The sequence below is a fragment of the Saccoglossus kowalevskii genome, chromosome 15 (genome assembly GCF_978046115.1).
Source record: "Saccoglossus kowalevskii chromosome 15, keSacKowa6.1, whole genome shotgun sequence".
NCBI classification, from domain to species: Eukaryota; Metazoa; Hemichordata; class Enteropneusta; family Harrimaniidae; genus Saccoglossus; species Saccoglossus kowalevskii.
In genome coordinates this window covers 7,562,281-7,581,948 of record NC_140655.1, presented here as the reverse complement: position 1 = coordinate 7,581,948, position 19,668 = coordinate 7,562,281, and the positions used below count along the sequence as shown (strand labels likewise).

Here is a 19,668-nt window from a genome sequence, read left to right as displayed (position 1 = left end):
TCAGCTCTACTTATATAACCTATTAATGGAAGTAAATACAGATTTCAAAATGCTTTCACAGCCAGATACCATTACAGGAGATGACAGTATCAACAGAGAACCTGAAAGTGTGCATTACAAGAAAAACGTGTTTCAGTGCACGCAATGTAAGACGCGTTTTATTCACTCTAGCCATCTAAAACGACACATGCTTACACATACAGGGTTGAAGCCATTTCAGTGCAAACAATATGAGAAGTGTTTTACTGAGTCTGGTAATCTAAAACAGCACATGCTTACACATACAGTGTTGAAGCCATTTCAGTGCAAACAATGTGATAAGTGTTTTACTCAGTCCAGCCATCTAAAACAGCACTTGGTTACACATACAGGGTTGAAGCCATTTCAGTGCAAACAATGTGGGAAATGTTTTACTAGATATGGTGATCTGAAGCCGCACATGCTTACACATACAGGGTTGAAGCCATTTCAGTGCAAACAATGTGAGAAGTGTTTTACTTCGTCTGGAAGTCTAAAAACACACATGCTTACACATACAGGGTTGAAGCCATTTCAGTGCAAACAATGTGATAAGTGTTTTAATCAGTCCAGCCATCTAAAACAGCACTTGCTTACACATACAGGGTTGAAGCCATTTCAGTGCAAACAATGTGAGAAGTGTTTTACCCAGGCTGGTAATCTAAAAACACACATGCTTACACATACAGGGGTGAAGCCATTTCTGTGCAAACAATGTGAGAAGTGTTTTACTTCGTCTGGTAGTCTAAAAAAGCACATCCTTACACATACAGGGTTGAAGCCATTTCAGTGCAAACAATGTGAGAAGTGTTTTACTTGGTCTTGTAATCTAAAAACACACATGCTTACACATACAGGGTTGAAGCCATTTCAGTGCAAACAATGTGAGAAGTGTTTTGCTCAGTTAGGTAATCTAAACAAACACATTCTTACACATACAGGGTTGAAGCCATTCCAGTGCAAACAATGTGAGAAGTGTTTTGGACAGTCTAGCTATCTAAAACAGCACTTGCTTACACATATAGGGGTGAAGCCATTTCAGTGCAAACAATGCGAGAAGTGTTTTACTCGGTCTGGTGAACTGAAACAGCACATGCTTACACATACAGGGTTGAAGCCATTTCAGTGCAAACAATGTGAGAAGTGTTTTGCTCAGTTAGGTAATCTAAGCAAACACATGCTTACACATACAGGGTTGAAGCCATTTCAGTGCAAACAATGTGAGAAGTGTTTTACTTCGTCTTGTAATCTAAAAAAGCACATGCTTACACATACAGGGTTGAAGCCATTCCAGTGCAAACAATGTGAGAAGTGTTTTACTCAGTCCAGCCATCTAAAACAGCACTTGCTTACACATACAGGGTTGAAGCCATTTCAGTGCAAACAATGCAAGAAGTTTTTTACTCAGTCTGGTAATCTGAAACAGCACATGCTTACACATAAAGGGTTGAAGCCATTTCAGTGCAAACAATGTGAGAAGTGTTTTACTCAGTCCAGCCATCTAAAACAGCACTTGCTTACACATACAGGGTTGAAGCCATTCCAGTGCAAACAATGTGAGAAGTGTTTTGGACAGTCTAGCTATCTAAAACAGCACTTGCTTACACATATAGGGGTGAAGCCATTTCAGTGCAAACAATGCGAGAAGTGTTTTACTCGGTCTGGTGAACTGAAACAGCACATGCTTACACATACAGGGTTGAAGCCATTTCAGTGCAAACAATGTGAGAAGTGTTTTGCTCAGTTAGGTAATCTAAGCAAACACATGCTTACACATACAGGGTTGAAGCCATTTCAGTGCAAACAATGTGAGAAGTGTTTTACTTCGTCTTGTAATCTAAAAAAGCACATGCTTACACATACAGGGTTGAAGCCATTTCAGTGCAAACAATGCAAGCAGTTTTTTACTCAGTCTGGTAATCTGAAACAGCACATGCTTACACATATAGAGCTGAAGGCGTTTCAGTGCAAAAAAAGTGACATGTGTTTATCATATTCAAGAGATCCAGGAGAAGAATCACATATGGCAAATGTCCAATTCATAAAGAATGCTGATAAACTGAAAAATGGATTATTGGTTGTGTTAGAGTGTTTGAAAAGTGGACAGGAGGATAGTACCAGTGGGATTAATACAGTGAGTCGGGGAAGAGAGACATTCAGAATGTGCTATTTTTCTAGAAATGGGGAGGCATTAAAAAGAAATGAGATTAATTTGAGCTTTAAAATTGATAAGCTGGACCACAAAATTTTAAAGAGTGAGGGCACAGAAAGCTTCAGACATGTAGTAGTATTTTTCTAACTAGTTTTCATGTATGCAAAAATGTGATGATGTTTAGATCATGATATTTTGATATGAAATAGGTAAAACAGATGACATTTTCTATGGAATGAAGGTGTTTATTCGATTATATATATATATATATATATATATATATATATATATATATATATATATATATATGTACATGCTTTACTTTAAATATGGCGGATAGCTATCTGGTGTGTGTTGCCATTCACCTCTGGTCATCAACTAGTAATAATTGGTAAAACATGATTATTGGTAGTCATGTATCATTGAAAACAGGTTTCATTTCATTTTGTAAAGTTATAGTTACTGTACTATGTATACCAGTATATTACTACATACATCGCAATTTAGATACATTATGCAACAATTGTCAGCAATGAACAGGGATCTGAGTGTAAGTGAATTAGTACATATATTGTAATTATAATATCTCTCAGTTTATAATTTGTCATTGTTACCCAGTACATACATTTATTACTAGAGACATTTAATACTATGTCAATGAATTATTATTAATAACATTAAAGATGATTACAATAATTGTTACCTTGTGCACAATAACTTCACTAATTCTATTCCAAAATTCATCAAACTTGGTCATCTTATTCATTATATTATATTATTCATTATAATTAAGAAACAAACTATGATAAATGAATAATATTATATAACAAAGGGTAAGGTCACCAAAGTTCAACTATGTTTTTAATTACCATACTAACTAATGATAAATATTTCAATAAATATCTTTGTAATTAAGGTGCATGTATTACTTTAAATATGATTTTACTCATCTGATATGGATGAGTATGGAAGCATTATCATCAGTTCGAAAACTATAAATTTATTCTTATTGAATTCATGCCACGTTGTGGTGATTGATATTTTTAGTCCCAGAAGACCATGGTATACTGAACTGAATTTAAAGTCTGCTACATTATATATAGTTCCCGGAGATGGGTGAGAAAACTATTCTAGAAAGTTTCTATGTTTGGCGTGTTGGATCCTCCACACTAATTGCAGCACAATAGAATTGGTACCTGTCTGCTTGTTGACAAAACTTTGTTGCCGAGACCTTGGTTGTCAAAACATCCACATAGTTGGCGGAGTTTACTCACTGCTGGCCTTGCCAAGACTTTATACAATATGCTAATATCTACCGAAATATTTACTTGTTCCGCAATTGTAAAAAATGTACCCTGTTATGCAAGAACCACAATGTCCTTTTGAATGTACCAGGTATTTTTTTTATTTAACACTTGTAGACTAAGCTTGTCATGAACACTATGAATAATAACAGTACTACATATCAAACAAATTTGAATCAATTAGTGTTGGCAATGAAACTTTGAAAAACATAAAATATGGGTTCAATATTTTTAATACACATACGATTCTAACTAAGAGTTGCTAACTAAGAGTGGTTTGGTGGGTTTGGTGGGTTAGAGGGTGTCTGTGCGTGTGTTTTAAAACATGAATTTAACTTTACACCCACTCGTGACGACCCTCACTATTTTCACAATTTATATTAATCGAGTGTCAAGTTAAGTTCGAAATTTAGGTTTAGTGAAGGGGGGGGGGGTATAGTCCAATTTATATTAATATTAATATAAGTGTACCATACCCTCCTCCATTCACTGATCTAATCTACTCAAACATTCCTATGTTCAGTCACAGGATATTCAACTTTTATTTAATTACACTTAATTAAAACGCGTTGAGTTAATTAAATTCCAATTAAAAACGCATTCCTATTTAGGAACGCGTTTTAATTCACTGATTACCTAAGAACCATTTGATTAGGTTTTAGTAAAAATCCATCCATATTAATATCCTAATTTGCATGAGGATTAGCTTTTACACTGATATATCAATTACTAATCATCACATTTCAATGAAACTTAATACATGGATGTAATAGGACAATCCACAGCCCTGATAGTTTTTAGGGTAATATCAGTACATATTAATTACCTAATTTGCATAATTCAGCTTTTAATATTACAAGTAATCATTTCAATGAAACTTGATACTTATTCAAGGACTATACAAAGATCGATTGCTCACTGGTTAATTAGTTATAATTAGTTAATTTTCAGCTTTTCAACTGATATCTCAAGTACTAATCATAACATTTCATTGAAACTTTTGGTGGTATGTTACATTGCCAGACCTTTTAGTTTTGCACTCAATTCTGTTCATATTAATTTTCTGTTTTGCATAATTAGTTTCGCGTTTTCATCAATATCTCAAGTACAAGTAATTTTTGATTATTATTTAATATGTCCCCTCTACTCTCAACACACAGGAGTTCTTTCTAAGCTTTCTTTGATTTATATTGTTAATGCTATTTTTCGGTAATTTAAACCACTTTGATACTTCCTATGGCTTCCTTGTACTTGCCTTGCAGGATGTGAATTCCTGCATGTTCTCGAAAACTGTGAAATTTTCTGTCAATTCCCGTCAATCAACGCGCGAGGCCAGTGCACGAATAATTTTGCATTGTCAGTTTGATGTATATTATATTATTTGTCAAAATGTGTGTGCCACGTCAAAAGTTCTTCAACGATGTTTGTTAAGGAAGTATTTGTGGCCGAGAAAATAAGGTGAAAGTAATTTGTTTACCTGTTATCCGTACTGCATTGATCAGTTTCATTCAAACATACAATACACATTTCTCTATTCGAAAATTGTTAGTTAGAGTTCCCATCACAATTTTATTCCTCCTGCAAAGTTATAGAATTTCTATATTAGCGCAAGCATTTCCTGTGATCCTTACAAGAATGAAGTGTGTGGATTGCGGTAAAACGCGTGATACAACTTAATGCCAAGGCGACTTCAACTGTGCAAAAATGTCAAGCAAATCGTTTCCCCGTAAGTACGAGCCCAAGTTCAACGGCGGCAAACAATTATAAATTGTGAAAACACTAGCTATGATTACAGCAAAAGTAGACAAGTTAACTACACGAAAAACAGTATTACTGATCTTCAAGCTTGTGTGAGCTTTGTGAGTAATTTCTTTGATGATTTCAAAGAACAAATTACGGCACTGTGGGAAGAGAACAAAGAACTCCAAACAAGATTGCCAAAAAAAAACACATCTGATATTGACATATTTATACAGACTTCCACGTAGATCAACCCGTCATAATCAAGAACAAATTGTCAAATTCAACAGGCGCACAGTTAGAGATGAATTATATGAAATTATATCCAAATATTAGATCCCTCACAAAACATTTTGATGATTTTGTTTCCTTTCTCAGTATTTTAAACCACCCACTTTTATTTACGGGTATCACAGAAACTGGCTACACTCCAACTCAACCCCTATTCTTTCCAGTACCCCTTCTTATAATTTGATTACATGTGATCGGGATATCTCACAGGGCAGGGGAGTAGCACTGTATACTCACAGCTCTTTGAACGTCACGCGTATTAACACAATCAAAATCGCCCACTCTGAATTGATCTTTGTTGAGACGCTCATTAATAACAATAAACTAATCATAGGTGTGAGTTACCGTAAACCCAACACCCCCTGTCATGAATTCCTTGACAGTTTGGAGGTATGTCTCAATCATTTGTCTAAACAGGGCAAGCATTGTTTCATCCTTGGTGACGTGAACAGCGATACGTCCAGAGATTCGGCCAATAATTACCTTACACTTCTAAATTCATACAATGTCTCCCAGATAATTACTACCCCAACCAGAGTAACAAATAACACAGTTCAATCATGGACCACTTACTGACAAATACCACAGATTATTTTATCGACAGTGGCAGTTTTCAATTTTATATTTCGGATCACTACCAATCTTAGGCATGATACAACAATTCAAACACGTTTTTAAAACAGACACTACATTTGTAAAATATGATTTCAGCAATTACAACCAGCATGATTTCTTGACCGATTTGAGTGCGTCACCATGGCAACAAGTGTACAATTGTTCAGATCTCATTAAAGCTTATTCCGCATTTTATGATATTTTTCATGGTATATCATTAAAACATATACAGGTAAAGAAAATTTAAAAAATCACACAAACGTCCCCGCAAACTTGAATATTTAAAGCTCTAATTAAATAAATTCATACAAATATTACTTATTTAGTAAAACGAAGAAGCACACTCAAAAATAAATGTAAAACGTATAGAAACACATTGACAAAACTCCTCAAGTCAGGAAAAAAAGTGTTTTATTCAAACAAAGTGTCATCTGCGAATAGAAACACAAGCAAAACGTGGCAAGTGGTCAATGAAATTCTAAATAAAACTGTAACGAAAACTGCATTGCACTACGCTAACGAAAACAATAACTGATAGTTAGACATTGCAGATAGTTTCAACTCGCACTTCACAAATATTGGGACAATACTACAGTTACTACAGTAATCCACGAACGATAAGGATAATGGAAATGTCGTCCCTGATACAAGCCAACATGCATAAGCGTAGGATAAACCTGTAAGTATGTACATATAATGAGTAATAAATGTAAATGTTGATAATATCTGAAAAATTACGAAAACAGAAACACGATATTCATGTTTCATACTACAGTTAAACTTCCCAAACACAACAGTAAAAATGTCACATATTACAATTACGGATTCAACTACACTTTTTAAAAGACAGACCCAACACACTAAAGATACTTGGTTGTACATTACTTCGAGAATGCCAACAAGAGGTTGATGCGTACACTTCTGATAGCGATTTCTAGTCACTTCGACCCATATCCAGTTCGACCCTAGACACGTCGACCCTAATTTTGACACCTCGACCCCGCGAGACCTTAGTCACCTGAAATCCGGAGTTATACATGTTTGTGTGTGGGCGTTGTTTCATCAAATTACCGACTGTCAACTCAATTGTCTAACACGCAACCTTCTTATTTCAGGCTTCAACCGTTATCCGATTTTTGTTTCTATCTTTGACCCGCACACAAAGGTCCTCGGATAATACGACAATTGTGAAGCTTGTTTTTTTGGTGTGCTTGCGATAGCTTACCACGATTCAGAGGTATTAATGTAAACTTATATACGCATGCCAGCTCCGCCCATACAATTCTGTCACAACATCGAAATGTTCATTAAAGCGAGGGAGTCGTCACCTGCGCATGCGTCAGATGGCCATAGCGTGTCTTTGTTTACAAACACGCGTCTACCAATGACCCTTTGCGTTTTTAGCGTATGTTGTTATCATCGCTTGGGACTCAATTCCCGTGCATACGCAGGTGATGACCCGCTTTAATTTATTGTCTATATTGCAGTAACCCGGCTGTCGATATTTATATATACTATAGCTGAGAGCATTGGTACAGATTACTACTGTTTACCTGTGTTGTATAACATTGTATTACATTGTATCTTGTTTATCATTTAATGTTGCAAGTTAGGTGTTGGTCTTGCTGCCTCTTTGTATAACCTTTGACCTTGTAACTAAGACTAATTACTTGTTGCTATGATAGTGGAATCTTCCACTTTGAATTGAACCAATCACATTTATGTTTTCTATTTTGACAACATTGTGCAAATACTCCAAGCTGTCAGATTTTTGGGGGAGTAGTTCTGGTTTTGACTCAAATGAACTCTGACGTGTTGTAATAAAGTGGATCTCTCAGAACTCCGACTTTGTCTCATCAAAGCCATTTATCTACACAACGCAACCCTATCTCAGCCACCACATTATTATTGTGCCGAGACCAGGATCGAATGTGGTACTACATTCTACAAGTAATTGGTAACCTCTATAAGTAAACTCATCAGCAAGGTGCAACTCATTGTTTGAACTCTATTATTAATATTCTTCAATTGACATTCTCACCTCAATACTTCAACAACTCTCAAACTTCAATATGGCACCTAAAAATACAGCCAAACCTAAACTTGTAGGATACATCAAAGCAAGAAACAAAGCCAGACTACGCCTTAAACTAGTTCTAACACCCGCCCAACGAGGGATTCAATACGGTACTGCATCGGCAGCGAACAAGATGGCTATTCGTACTGACATTCTCACCAACATAGGTAAACTATCAACGTTATCACTGCAGTGGTTGACTCCACACACCAGCAATTTATTAACTCTGACAGAGATGAAGTGGAAATATATGCGCGGGTCAGTTGTATCAACCCGTTTCTATTCGACTGCAAAAGAATTGATACAGTCAAATGTACAATCAGTTTTACAGTACAACTCAGCCCATCATCTGATCATCACAAAGGAGTACAACTAGCGAAACTAGAGATTGCTAAATTATATGGAGACCCCCTGGAATGGTGTGAATTCGATGACAATTTCAAACATACTGTGGACTCTAATTCTAATATCTCCGATGTACAGAAGTTCGCATACTTAAAGGCAGCACGGGATGATGAACCCAGCACACAAATACAAGGCTACGCTCTGTCTGCAGAAAACTATAGAGCTGCTCACAAACAATTAGAATCGAGATACAGACAGATTAATACAATTATACAGGCTCACATGCGATCACTTATTGCTAGGCAACGTCCCGAAAATACTGCTCAATCTCTTCGTGACTATGGTGACAGTTTGGAAGTAACCGTAAGATCACTCAAATCACTTGGAAAACCTGCTTCAAGATATGAAGACTTCCTAATTCCTCAACTAGTCAATATGCTACCAACAACCTTTCTTCAACAACTATCGTGTGCCAACCCACTGAAATATGGACCCTACAAAGACTGAGCGAATTTAATGCTGAATTAAATACGAGTTCTGGAACTGGGACAAGCTACTACTTTCTGTGAGTTAAACCCTCAACGCCTTCTATATCTACCTTCAAAACAAACTCTCAACCCAAATCATAGTACAGAGGAAACACTAATTCACGTATTAATGCAAACTCTCGCCAAAACAATAATCACATTACTGCGACATTTCGTTCTTCTGACCCCTTACTGTGCCTACTGCAAGGTGACGTATTATTCTTCTGGTTGTACTGTGTTCGGCACCCATGCTGCACACATCGATTTTATCTTTAAAAATCAACGCTGTTTAAATTGTCTTGGCCGACATTTGGTGAGCGCATGTAATTTACGCTTCATGCTTCACATTTGTAAATGTAAACACCATACTTTGGTGCATGCCGACAGCCCGGATACTGCCAATACAATGTTCGCTCATGCAGCTCTTGATTCTAATGGATCAATGACAAATATGGGTCACAATAATGACCCAGCGCCATCTTGAAAGCTGCTTTTGAAAACAGCTAAAATAACATCACCGTCGATGGTGTATCTCAGCTCGGTACCGTTTTATTCGATGAAGGTAGCAATAGGTTTTTTATTTGCTCAAACTTTGAGAGTGAGTCCAAATTATGTCCAAACTCTCAATCTCAAATCTTTTCGAATCCTTGGACCACAGTACTCCAACATTGAGATGGCACAAAATCCGCTAATGACTTTGTAGTGTATTAACCTTGTATTACCTGAATATGACATGTAATTGACGTGTAATGACGTGTAATTCTATATATGGAGATGCTCATTTAAATAAATTGTGTTTCCGTTCTAATGGCCGACCGGTGTCTGTTTACTCTATGCTAGTCCGCAATGTACGGACACATACAGCATAAATTGGCGACGAAGATTTGAAATCGAACACCCAGCTACTGCGTGAATGCATAAAGTAAACCAGAGCCGAAAATCAAGAAAAATTGAACTCTGAAAAACAAGTTACAAACACGCGTCTACCAATGACCCTTTGCGTTTTTAGCGTATGTTGTTATCATCGCTTGGGACTCAATTCCCGTGCATACGCAGGTGATGACCCGCTTTAATTTATTGTCTATATTGCAGTAACCCGGCTGTCGATATTTATATATACTATAGCTGAGAGCATTGGTACAGATTACTACTGTTTACCTGTGTTGTATAACATTGTATTACATTGTATCTTGTTTATCATTTAATGTTGCAAGTTAGGTGTTGGTCTTGCTGCCTCTTTGTATAACCTTTGACCTTGTAACTAAGACTAATTACTTGTTGCTATGATAGTGGAATCTTCCACTTTGAATTGAACCAATCACATTTATGTTTTCTATTTTGACAACATTGTGCAAATACTCCAAGCTGTCAGATTTTTGGGGGAGTAGTTCTGGTTTTGACTCAAATGAACTCTGACGTGTTGTAATAAAGTGGATCTCTCAGAACTCCGACTTTGTCTCATCAAAGCCATTTATCTACACAACGCAACCCTATCTCAGCCACCACATTATTATTGTGCCGAGACCAGGATCGAATGTGGTACTACATTCTACAAGTAATTGGTAACCTCTATAAGTAAACTCATCAGCAAGGTGCAACTCATTGTTTGAACTCTATTATTAATATTCTTCAATTGACATTCTCACCTCAATACTTCAACAACTCTCAAACTTCAATATGGCACCTAAAAATACAGCCAAACCTAAACTTGTAGGATACATCAAAGCAAGAAACAAAGCCAGACTATGCCTTAAACTAGTTCTAACACCCGCCCAACGAGGGATTCAATACGGTACTGCATCGGCAGCGAACAAGATGGCTATTCGTACTGACATTCTCACCAACATAGGTAAACTATCAACGTTATCACTGCAGTGGTTGACTCCACACACCAGCAATTTATTAACTCTGACAGAGATGAAGTGGAAATATATGCGCGGGTCAGTTGTATTAACCCGTTTCTATTCGACTGCAAAAGAATTGATACAGTCAAATGTACAATCAGTTTTACAGTACAACTCAGCCCATCATCTGATCATCACAAAGGAGTACAACTAGCGAAACTAGAGATTGCTAAATTATATGGAGACCCCCTGGAATGGTGTGAATTCGATGACAATTTCAAACATACTGTGGACTCTAATTCTAATATCTCCGATGTACAGAAGTTCGCATACTAAAAGGCAGCACGGGATGATGAACCCAGCACACAAATACAAGGCTACGCTCTGTCTGCAGAAAACTATAGAGCTGCTCACAAACAATTAGAATCGAGATACAGACAGATTAATACAATTATACAGGCTCACATGCGATCACTTATTGCTAGGCAACGTCCCGAAAATACTGCTCAATCTCTTCGTGACTATGGTGACAGTTTGGAAGTAACCGTAAGATCACTCAAATCACTTGGAAAACCTGCTTCAAGATATGAAGACTTCCTAATTCCTCAACTAGTCAATATGCTACCAACAACCTTTCTTCAACAACTATCGTGTGCCAACCCACTGAAATATGGACCCTACAAAGACTGAGCGAATTTAATGCTGAATTAAATACGAGTTCTGGAACTGGGACAAGCTACTACTTTCTGTGAGTTAAACCCTCAACGCCTTCTATATCTACCTTCAAAACAAACTCTCAACCCAAATCATAGTACAGAGGAAACACTAATTCACGTATTAATGCAAACTCTCGCCAAAACAATAATCACATTACTGCGACATTTCGTTCTTCTGACCCCTTACTGTGCCTACTGCAAGGTGACGTATTATTCTTCTGGTTGTACTGTGTTCGGCACCCATGCTGCACACATCGATTTTATCTTTAAAAATCAACGCTGTTTAAATTGTCTTGGCCGACATTTGGTGAGCGCATGTAATTTACGCTTCATGCGTCACATTTGTAAATGTAAACACCATACTTTGGTGCATGCCGACAGCCCGGATACTGCCAATACAATGTTCGCTCATGCAGCTCTTGATTCTAATGGATCAATGACAAATATGGGTCACAATAATGACCCAGCGCCATCTTGAAAGCTGCTTTTGAAAACAGCTAAAATAACATCACCGTCGATGGTGTATCTCAGCTCGGTACCGTTTTATTCGATGAAGGTAGCAATAGGTTTTTTATTTGCTCAAACTTTGAGAGCGAGTCCAAATTATGTCCAAACTCTCAATCTCAAATCTTTTCGAATCCTTGGACCACAGTACTCCAACATTGAGATGGCACAAAATCCGCTAATGACTTTGTAGTGTATTAACCTTGTATTACCTGAATATGACATGTAATTGACGTGTAATGACGTGTAATTCTATATATGGAGATGCTCATTTAAATAAATTGTGTTTCCGTTCTAATGGCCGACCGGTGTCTGTTTACTCTATGCTAGTCCGCAATGTACGGACACATACAGCATAAATTGGCGACGAAGATTTGAAATCGAACACCCAGCTACTGCGTGAATGCATAAAGTAAACCAGAGCCGAAAATCAAGAAAAATTGAACTCTTAAAAACAAGTTCTGTACCGTTTCTCAGACGGATTGCGTGAAAGTGTATCGTGAGCCAAGCTGAGCGCGAGGAAGCCTGTGTACAGTAACTGTGAGTAATAATAACATTCAATTGAATTATTATGTCTTGATCACCATCTCCCCATCGACGCACGGTGGGATTCCAGATTGGCAAGATAGATTCGTTTGATGAAAGTGTAGAGGAATGGAAGATATTCATAGAAAGACTAAAATATTATTTTAGTGCGAATGACATTCTAACATCAAAACACTTGCTGTTGCTACTCAGTCTTATGGGACCGAAAATGTATACTCTACTAAGAAATTTGATTTCAAATGAGCTACCATCTGATAAAACATTTGAGGAGGTTGTTGATGTCCTACAAAGACATACCTCTTCAAAGCCGTTGATCATCGTGGCCAGATTACGTTTCTTTAAAAGAGATTTACAGATGGGGGAATCTGTCAACACATATGCAGCCGAGTCGAGACGACTTGCAAACGATTGAAACTTCCAATGATGCATTTCTTCAATAATGCATTACGTGACAGATTTGTTTGTGGTCTAAATATGGATGCCATTCAGAAACGCCTGCTTAGGGATGATACTATAACCATCGAACACGCCTTGGAGACTCTAGTTGCTATGACAGCTGACAAAGATCACATGGAAGTGAAGGGCAAGGCTGATTTTCTTGTTAATAAAGTAAGCTATACAAAACGTCGCACCAAGCATCATACTATCAGCAAAGCGCCATACTACAGACGTAGAAAAAAAGGCCATGATCAAGACAAATGCTATTTTAAAGATGCAGAATGTCACACTTGTAAAAAAAGAACATATTGCAAAGGTATGTCATAGAAGTGACAAAAAAAATGAACCCAGAATTAATAACTCCAATAATTGAAGGAAAGGCATTACAAATGGAGTTAGATACGGGAGCCTCTGTATCACTGATCTCATGGCAAGATTATAAAAGGCTCCTCAATAGAATTAAGTTGAGTAAAAGTTCTATATCCCTGAAAGCATTCACTGGTCATAAGCTTGAAACTAAAGGGAAGAATATGTGTTGAATATAAACGAAATACACACCAGCTTGATTTGTATGTACACTCCGACAGTGAACGCAATCCTGTACTAGGAAGAAAATTGTTATACGAAATGCAACTGAACTGGCATGACATTAAAACAGGGATACTGCCGAACCAGTGTACCTTATGCACTACGACCTAAAGTGGAAGCCGAATTAGACAGACTAGAAAATGAAGGAATTCTGAACAAAGTAGACTACAGTGAATGGGCTACAGCAATCGTACCAGTCATAAAGAAAAATGGCAGCATACGCATTTGTGGTGATTACAATGTAACAGTGAATCCAGTACTGAAGGTTGATCAGTACCCACTACCAAGAATTGAAGACATATTCTCGGAACTTGCTGGTGGGAAGAATTTCACCCGTATTGACCTACGCCAAGCGTACCACCAAATGGAAGTAGAGGAAGAATCCAAGAAATTCCTCACTATAAATACGTCAAAGGGATTGTATAGATATAACCTCTTAGTATTTGGTATCACTTCTGCTCCTGCAATATTGAACAGATATTGTCAGGTACTAAACGATATGATTGTGAATGTTGATAAATGTGAATTCTTTCAGGATGATATCAAGTTCTTCTCACACACCATCGATAACGATGGATTACTCATGACGCAAGACAAGATCAATGCTGTGGTAAACGCACCACGTCCAAATGATGTCTCACAAGTTAGAGCACTCCTATGACTAATCAATTATTACCACCGCTTCCTGTCAAACTTATCTACAGTGTTACATCCAATGAACCAGCTACTACAGAAAAGTCATAAGTTCAAGTGGACTAAAAAGTGTAACTAGACTTTCAAAGAAGCTAAATATTTGATAACGTCTGACAAGGTATTATAACACTATGATCCAGACCTACCAATCAAAATCGTCTGCGACGCGTCACCTTATGAATTGGGGGTTTAACACAACACATATATTGTATATCTACTGATAAGCAACCATCCAACAAATAATCACATGAGTAGAATTTAATTTAACTTAGTTTTTGTGTTGAAAACTGTCTTTTTGTTGATGAATAATCAACTAAAATATGGCGTGTACCCTTTTTAGGTCACTCCCAATAGTATTTTTACAATATTTTTACAACCTCGTGGCGTAACACAAGGGTACTTTAGACTGATGGACGCAATTGTAATTCAGTCCAATTATATGTACATGTATATATAAATAGAAACAAGAATGCACTTCACTAAACACACACTACCATGCACACATGAGCTATTTTTGTATTTACCACATTGACATTTTAGCCCGGGCATTTAAGTTCCCGTCCCTACACACATAGCAAGCCGCGATTCGTGTTAATATCCAACACATAAGGGGACGCTATCAAAGTACTAACTGATACAGATGGGAGCCTTTTATTGAGTACAGTGAAGGGTCAATATGCTGGAGCATGCAGTTTGTTCTCACGACAGAAACCACAGGGAGCCCAGGAACTATATAAATAATGACTGTACGCAATCTCTATGAGTGGGGCGGGGTATCGGATGGTATGTAGTGTAAGAAATAGACAAGAGATGAAAGCTCCAGCGAGCCCATATTTGTTAAACTGGAAAAAACAAATAAAAAGAATGAAAAATAAAATCTATATATCTTTAAATTCTATAAATCTATAAAACACTGGTTACCGTGTCGTGAACTCTCGGTGATTCGTAACCAATATTCTGCAGATATCAGTAAAATATAGGTACGGCTTTGGCGAAATTTGAAATAGCAACTAATATTCTTCGAGCTTGTATTTTTAAAGTCTTTATTTTTCATTCTTTCGTATATTTCTTACACTGCGTACAGTTGATTATATAGTTCCTGGGCTCCTCGTGGTTTATTTTGTGAGAAACGGCGGCGCCACTCTGTAGCGGAAACCAAAAACTTGAAGTAAACTTTACTGTTCGGGGAGGGGCTTTAAAGTTTGTCAAAAAATCCATATCCATATATGTAATTAAAACTATATGTTAGTAGCAACAATAATCTGGAGACATACATTATTATTATAGTAGTACACCATATCTTAATACATGGCCTACATGGGTTTAAATATTCACATTTTACAATGGTATAACAATACCTAACATGTCAAAACGTCAACATACGTTCGCTGGTTCAATTGGTTCAATTGTTTGGACTTAGTGCACAGACTGAAAGATACATTTTCCCCATACATGTTATATACCATAATAAAGATCTTGTTTCAAACTTTTAATTTTTAATGTATGCAAATACCAAGTCACGTGATCACAAGAATAAGCGAAAATGGAAAAAAACGTTAATGACGCAATTAATAATTAATTTGCACCACGATTGGATATATTTTTTATGTAAATATTATAGAGTGTTTCAAGTACAATGTTCTTCGTTCTTTGGCAACTATAATTTGTTTTTATGTAGCTCTATTTCAAATGTTTGGACGTTAATACCTGAGTTAAAACAACATGTCTCTATATAAAAATAAGCAAAAAATAAAGACGAAGGCAGATAGACAAAAATCCAAGAATATTCCCCCAATACTTTATATAGAGGTAAAGTTGACCAAAAATATCGACAATCTGGTGTTTCGTTTGTTAGAAATTGCGTACTGAGTCTGTAGACCTACGTAGAAATTAATTTCAAGGTCAATGAATCTCAGACTAGGTCTAAAGATTTGACAAATATGAAGTTATAATTAGTGAAACATGTCTTCCCAGCGACCAGCTACTAAATAATGCCTTCTAATATCGGGGCTAAATGTTATACGAGTTAAAAACAAGATGAAATGTGTTTTGAAATCTCAGAACGGCCCTATCGTGTGCCAACCGACAACGTGACGACTTCCCGCGAAAGTGATGTAGTGATTTGCATATTACTAATATGGTGTGGAGGCGGAGTTAATTCAAATAAAGAAGAGGGTTTAAACCATGTGCACAAGATATCTTCAAGTTTGTTTAGCCGTGTGGTACGTCGTAACATGTTTATACTTCTATGGTCGTAGCAAGGGTGCGAACACGGTTTCTTTTTTAGTAACCGTGGCGCGAAAAAGAGCAATGACTTCCCCTTTTTTTGCTCGCTTTTGTGACCGCTTGGCGAATTCGACTGGACGATTTTCGCTTTATTTTCGATCGCGAAAACCCCGAAATTTTACCGCCCGCTCGCGCGCTCGCTCGCTGAAAATTTCCGAGGTTCACATTGTCTTATAATTGTCTTTCTAGTTTTTATAGATGTTGAACAACCGACAAAAGTTCAAATACTTTTTGTTTTAACTATTTATAATTATATGCACGCAATCTGACCCGTTGACCTCGATTTGGCTTGGATTGAATATTTTATTTTCAACAATATTCTGACGTGAGATACAAAATGCATTTCAACACAAGTATGACACATGGTTGTCCGGGGTTTCTTCCCCAATTGTTGAGTCTTCGCAGTGTGTTTACGGTTTGTATAATTATTGTTGTTTTTTCCCGAGGCGAACACAAGCTAAATGACCATGAAGCTAAATGGCAGTTCTATGCACGGGCTGAGTGAAAAAAAAAATGTTAAGCCTAAATTTAAACCTAATATTACACCTCTCTGTGTATTTGTTAATTTTACATATGTTTGTCATGACAGTATGTTTGTAAATATCTAGAAAAATCTCCTCTTTCGTTGATAATTTCCATTGTTTTTTTAATGTCTGTCGACCGTGGCCCAATAATTTGTTTGGAATATCGATCCCCGTTGGTTTCTCCATAATGAATTTAGGACGGGCGTTGGTTGACGTCTGGCATTTAACACAATCAGCCGAGACAGGACAAACATTGACCGTAATTCATGGGGATCATGTCCTGTAATGTGTTGCCTGAAAACCCAAATAATTAAATAAGTTATTATTATTATTATATATATTTCATTTTACATCGCGAATCTACAACAGAGCTAGAGTTGTTCGCAGTGAAACAGCCGCCTTGAAGTCGATGCAACTTCAACTAGCCATTTCTTACCTTGAAATAAAAAAAATGAAAATTCTAAGAGCATCAGGGAATATATTAATAACCATTTTAGCAATAGCTAGCTTTATTTCATCCGAATCCATGAAATTCGCGAGTTTTTCGACATTTATTGGCAACTTCCGCGCTGAAAATGGTTGAAAATGTGGGTGTGGTTCTCTCGCAAAATCCTGTTGATAATACGGACAAATATGGTTCTGTGATCCAGGTCGTGCTCCGATCAGGTGACTTTCAGCAAATCAATGATGTTGTAACGAAACATATTTGACGCTAATTGAAGGGTCGTCTACGGCAACCGAGATGGCTCACGTTTTGACTTTAAAAAAGATCATTTTTATTTTAATATCGATTTTTTTTTATTTTAAAATCCATTTTTATTTACTTTTTCAAATTCGTTTTGGTTTTTAAATCTAATTTCATTTTTAATTCCAAATTCATTTCGTTTTAAAGTAAAATTTCGTTTTTGTTTTCGAATCAAATTTCATTCTCTTTTTCAAGTTGAAATTCATTCTCATTTTTACCTTTGTTTTTATTTTCAAATCCACTTTCTTTTTAAAATTAATTTCATTTTCAAAATCATTTTCGTTTGAAAACCATTTTCATTTTCAAAACCATTTTCATTTTCAAAATAATTTTCGTTTGAAAACCATTTTCATTTTTCAAAATAATTTCCGTTTTAAAACCATTTTCGTTTTAAAACTTTTTTCATTCTCAAAACCATTTTCGTTTTAAAATCATTTTCATTTTCACTTCGTTTTGAAATCCGTTTTCATTTTTTCCCGTTGACCTTTAACCTATGACCCAAGTCACGTGGTATTACTATTAGCCAATCATTGCTAACTTGCGTTCGACTGGGTATACTCGAAGCGTTTGTATCTCCTGGCTTCCAACTTTCTGTTACTGATATATTTACCGGTATGCTTTTTACTAGCAAACGTAGCTTTTCAAGTGTCATGTTGTTTGTACTTTGTGTTTGTTTTAGTTTTAGATATTGTATAAACAAGACATAAATGTAACAGTCCTCATCATTTAATTATAAAATACTCTTGTTAAAATAATACATAGAACATCTGCTAACAGGAGAATTAATACATGTATGTACTCTATGTGGGTACAACTCATCATAAAGTGATGTCCCTTAATCTAGTATTGTTCTGATGACTGATGTTCCAAATCTCAGAGTGTACAAGTGCAACCAAACTATGTCTCATACATGTATACATGCTGAAGAAACTGCATTCATAAATCTGAGTAAACCTGGATGTACCTTTAATAACAACTTGACTTCTTTGTTACCGGTAATTCAGGTCTTTGTATATTACCAGGACCTGGGTTTGTTTCAGTATCACCAATATAATTCCTATCAAAATGTAGCCCTGATGTTTCAATGTGCCTGGTCAGGATTTATAAACAATAACTGCATAGTGTTTTCACTGATCTTCAACTTTGTGACCCTGTATTTCAGTGATGACTCTTTATAATGGAATGCAATTTTTATAGTTTAAAGATATAATAAACAACATTTCTGACCACTTTTTTCAACAAAAACCAGAATGTGGTCCATTTCTATGACGTCACTGATCACCCTAGCTTTACTCTAACTCATTAATTTATTCTGAGCATGCACAATTGTTCTCTCAGTGTTGGTGGGAGAGGTAATTTTGGATGAAAATCATGAAAAAGACTCACTTTTCAGATCTGGAAGACAAAAATTATTTGCATATTCAACAGTGACTTGTTCACAGACGGAAACGACGGAAACCGGAAATAAGAACTATATTCCCCCTTTAAGGCTGCACCTGAAACTGGGACTAATAACCACAACGAAAGAAAAACTGGTTCTGTTACAAACTTTATAACAAAAATACATTATGTTATATAGAAAATGTTTGAAAGAAATTTACTCATAATTAGAAGCAAGTGCACGATGCCTGTTAAAATAAGGTTTAATAGATGGAATTATGATAATGCTTGCAACTTTTCCTTTGTCTGACCTTAAAATCTCATTTTTTTGATAG

The 19,668-nt window shown here is 36.4% G+C and overlaps 1 protein-coding gene across 1 annotated transcript; it reads left to right on the top strand.

The window, feature by feature from the left end:
- Window positions 1-49: 49 nt before the first annotated feature.
- Window positions 50-2,376, top strand: LOC146733909 (uncharacterized). Its single transcript, XM_085508408.1, has 2 exons — window positions 50-146; window positions 960-2,376. Exons 1-2 carry the CDS (start codon window positions 50-52, stop codon window positions 2,315-2,317), a joined length of 1,455 nt encoding a protein of 484 aa, XP_085364534.1. The 3' UTR covers window positions 2,318-2,376.
- Window positions 2,377-19,668: the final 17,292 nt, after the last annotated feature.

Excerpts from the sequence above, each read along its gene's own strand:
- LOC146733909 (XM_085508408.1), top strand. The coding sequence starts at position 50 with ATGCTTTCACAGCCAGATACCATTACAGGAGATGACAGTATCAACAGA. Across the intron at positions 147-959 it reads CGTGTTTCAGTGCACGCAAT|GGTTGAAGCCATTCCAGTGC; the intron begins GTAAGACGCGTT and ends TTACACATACAG.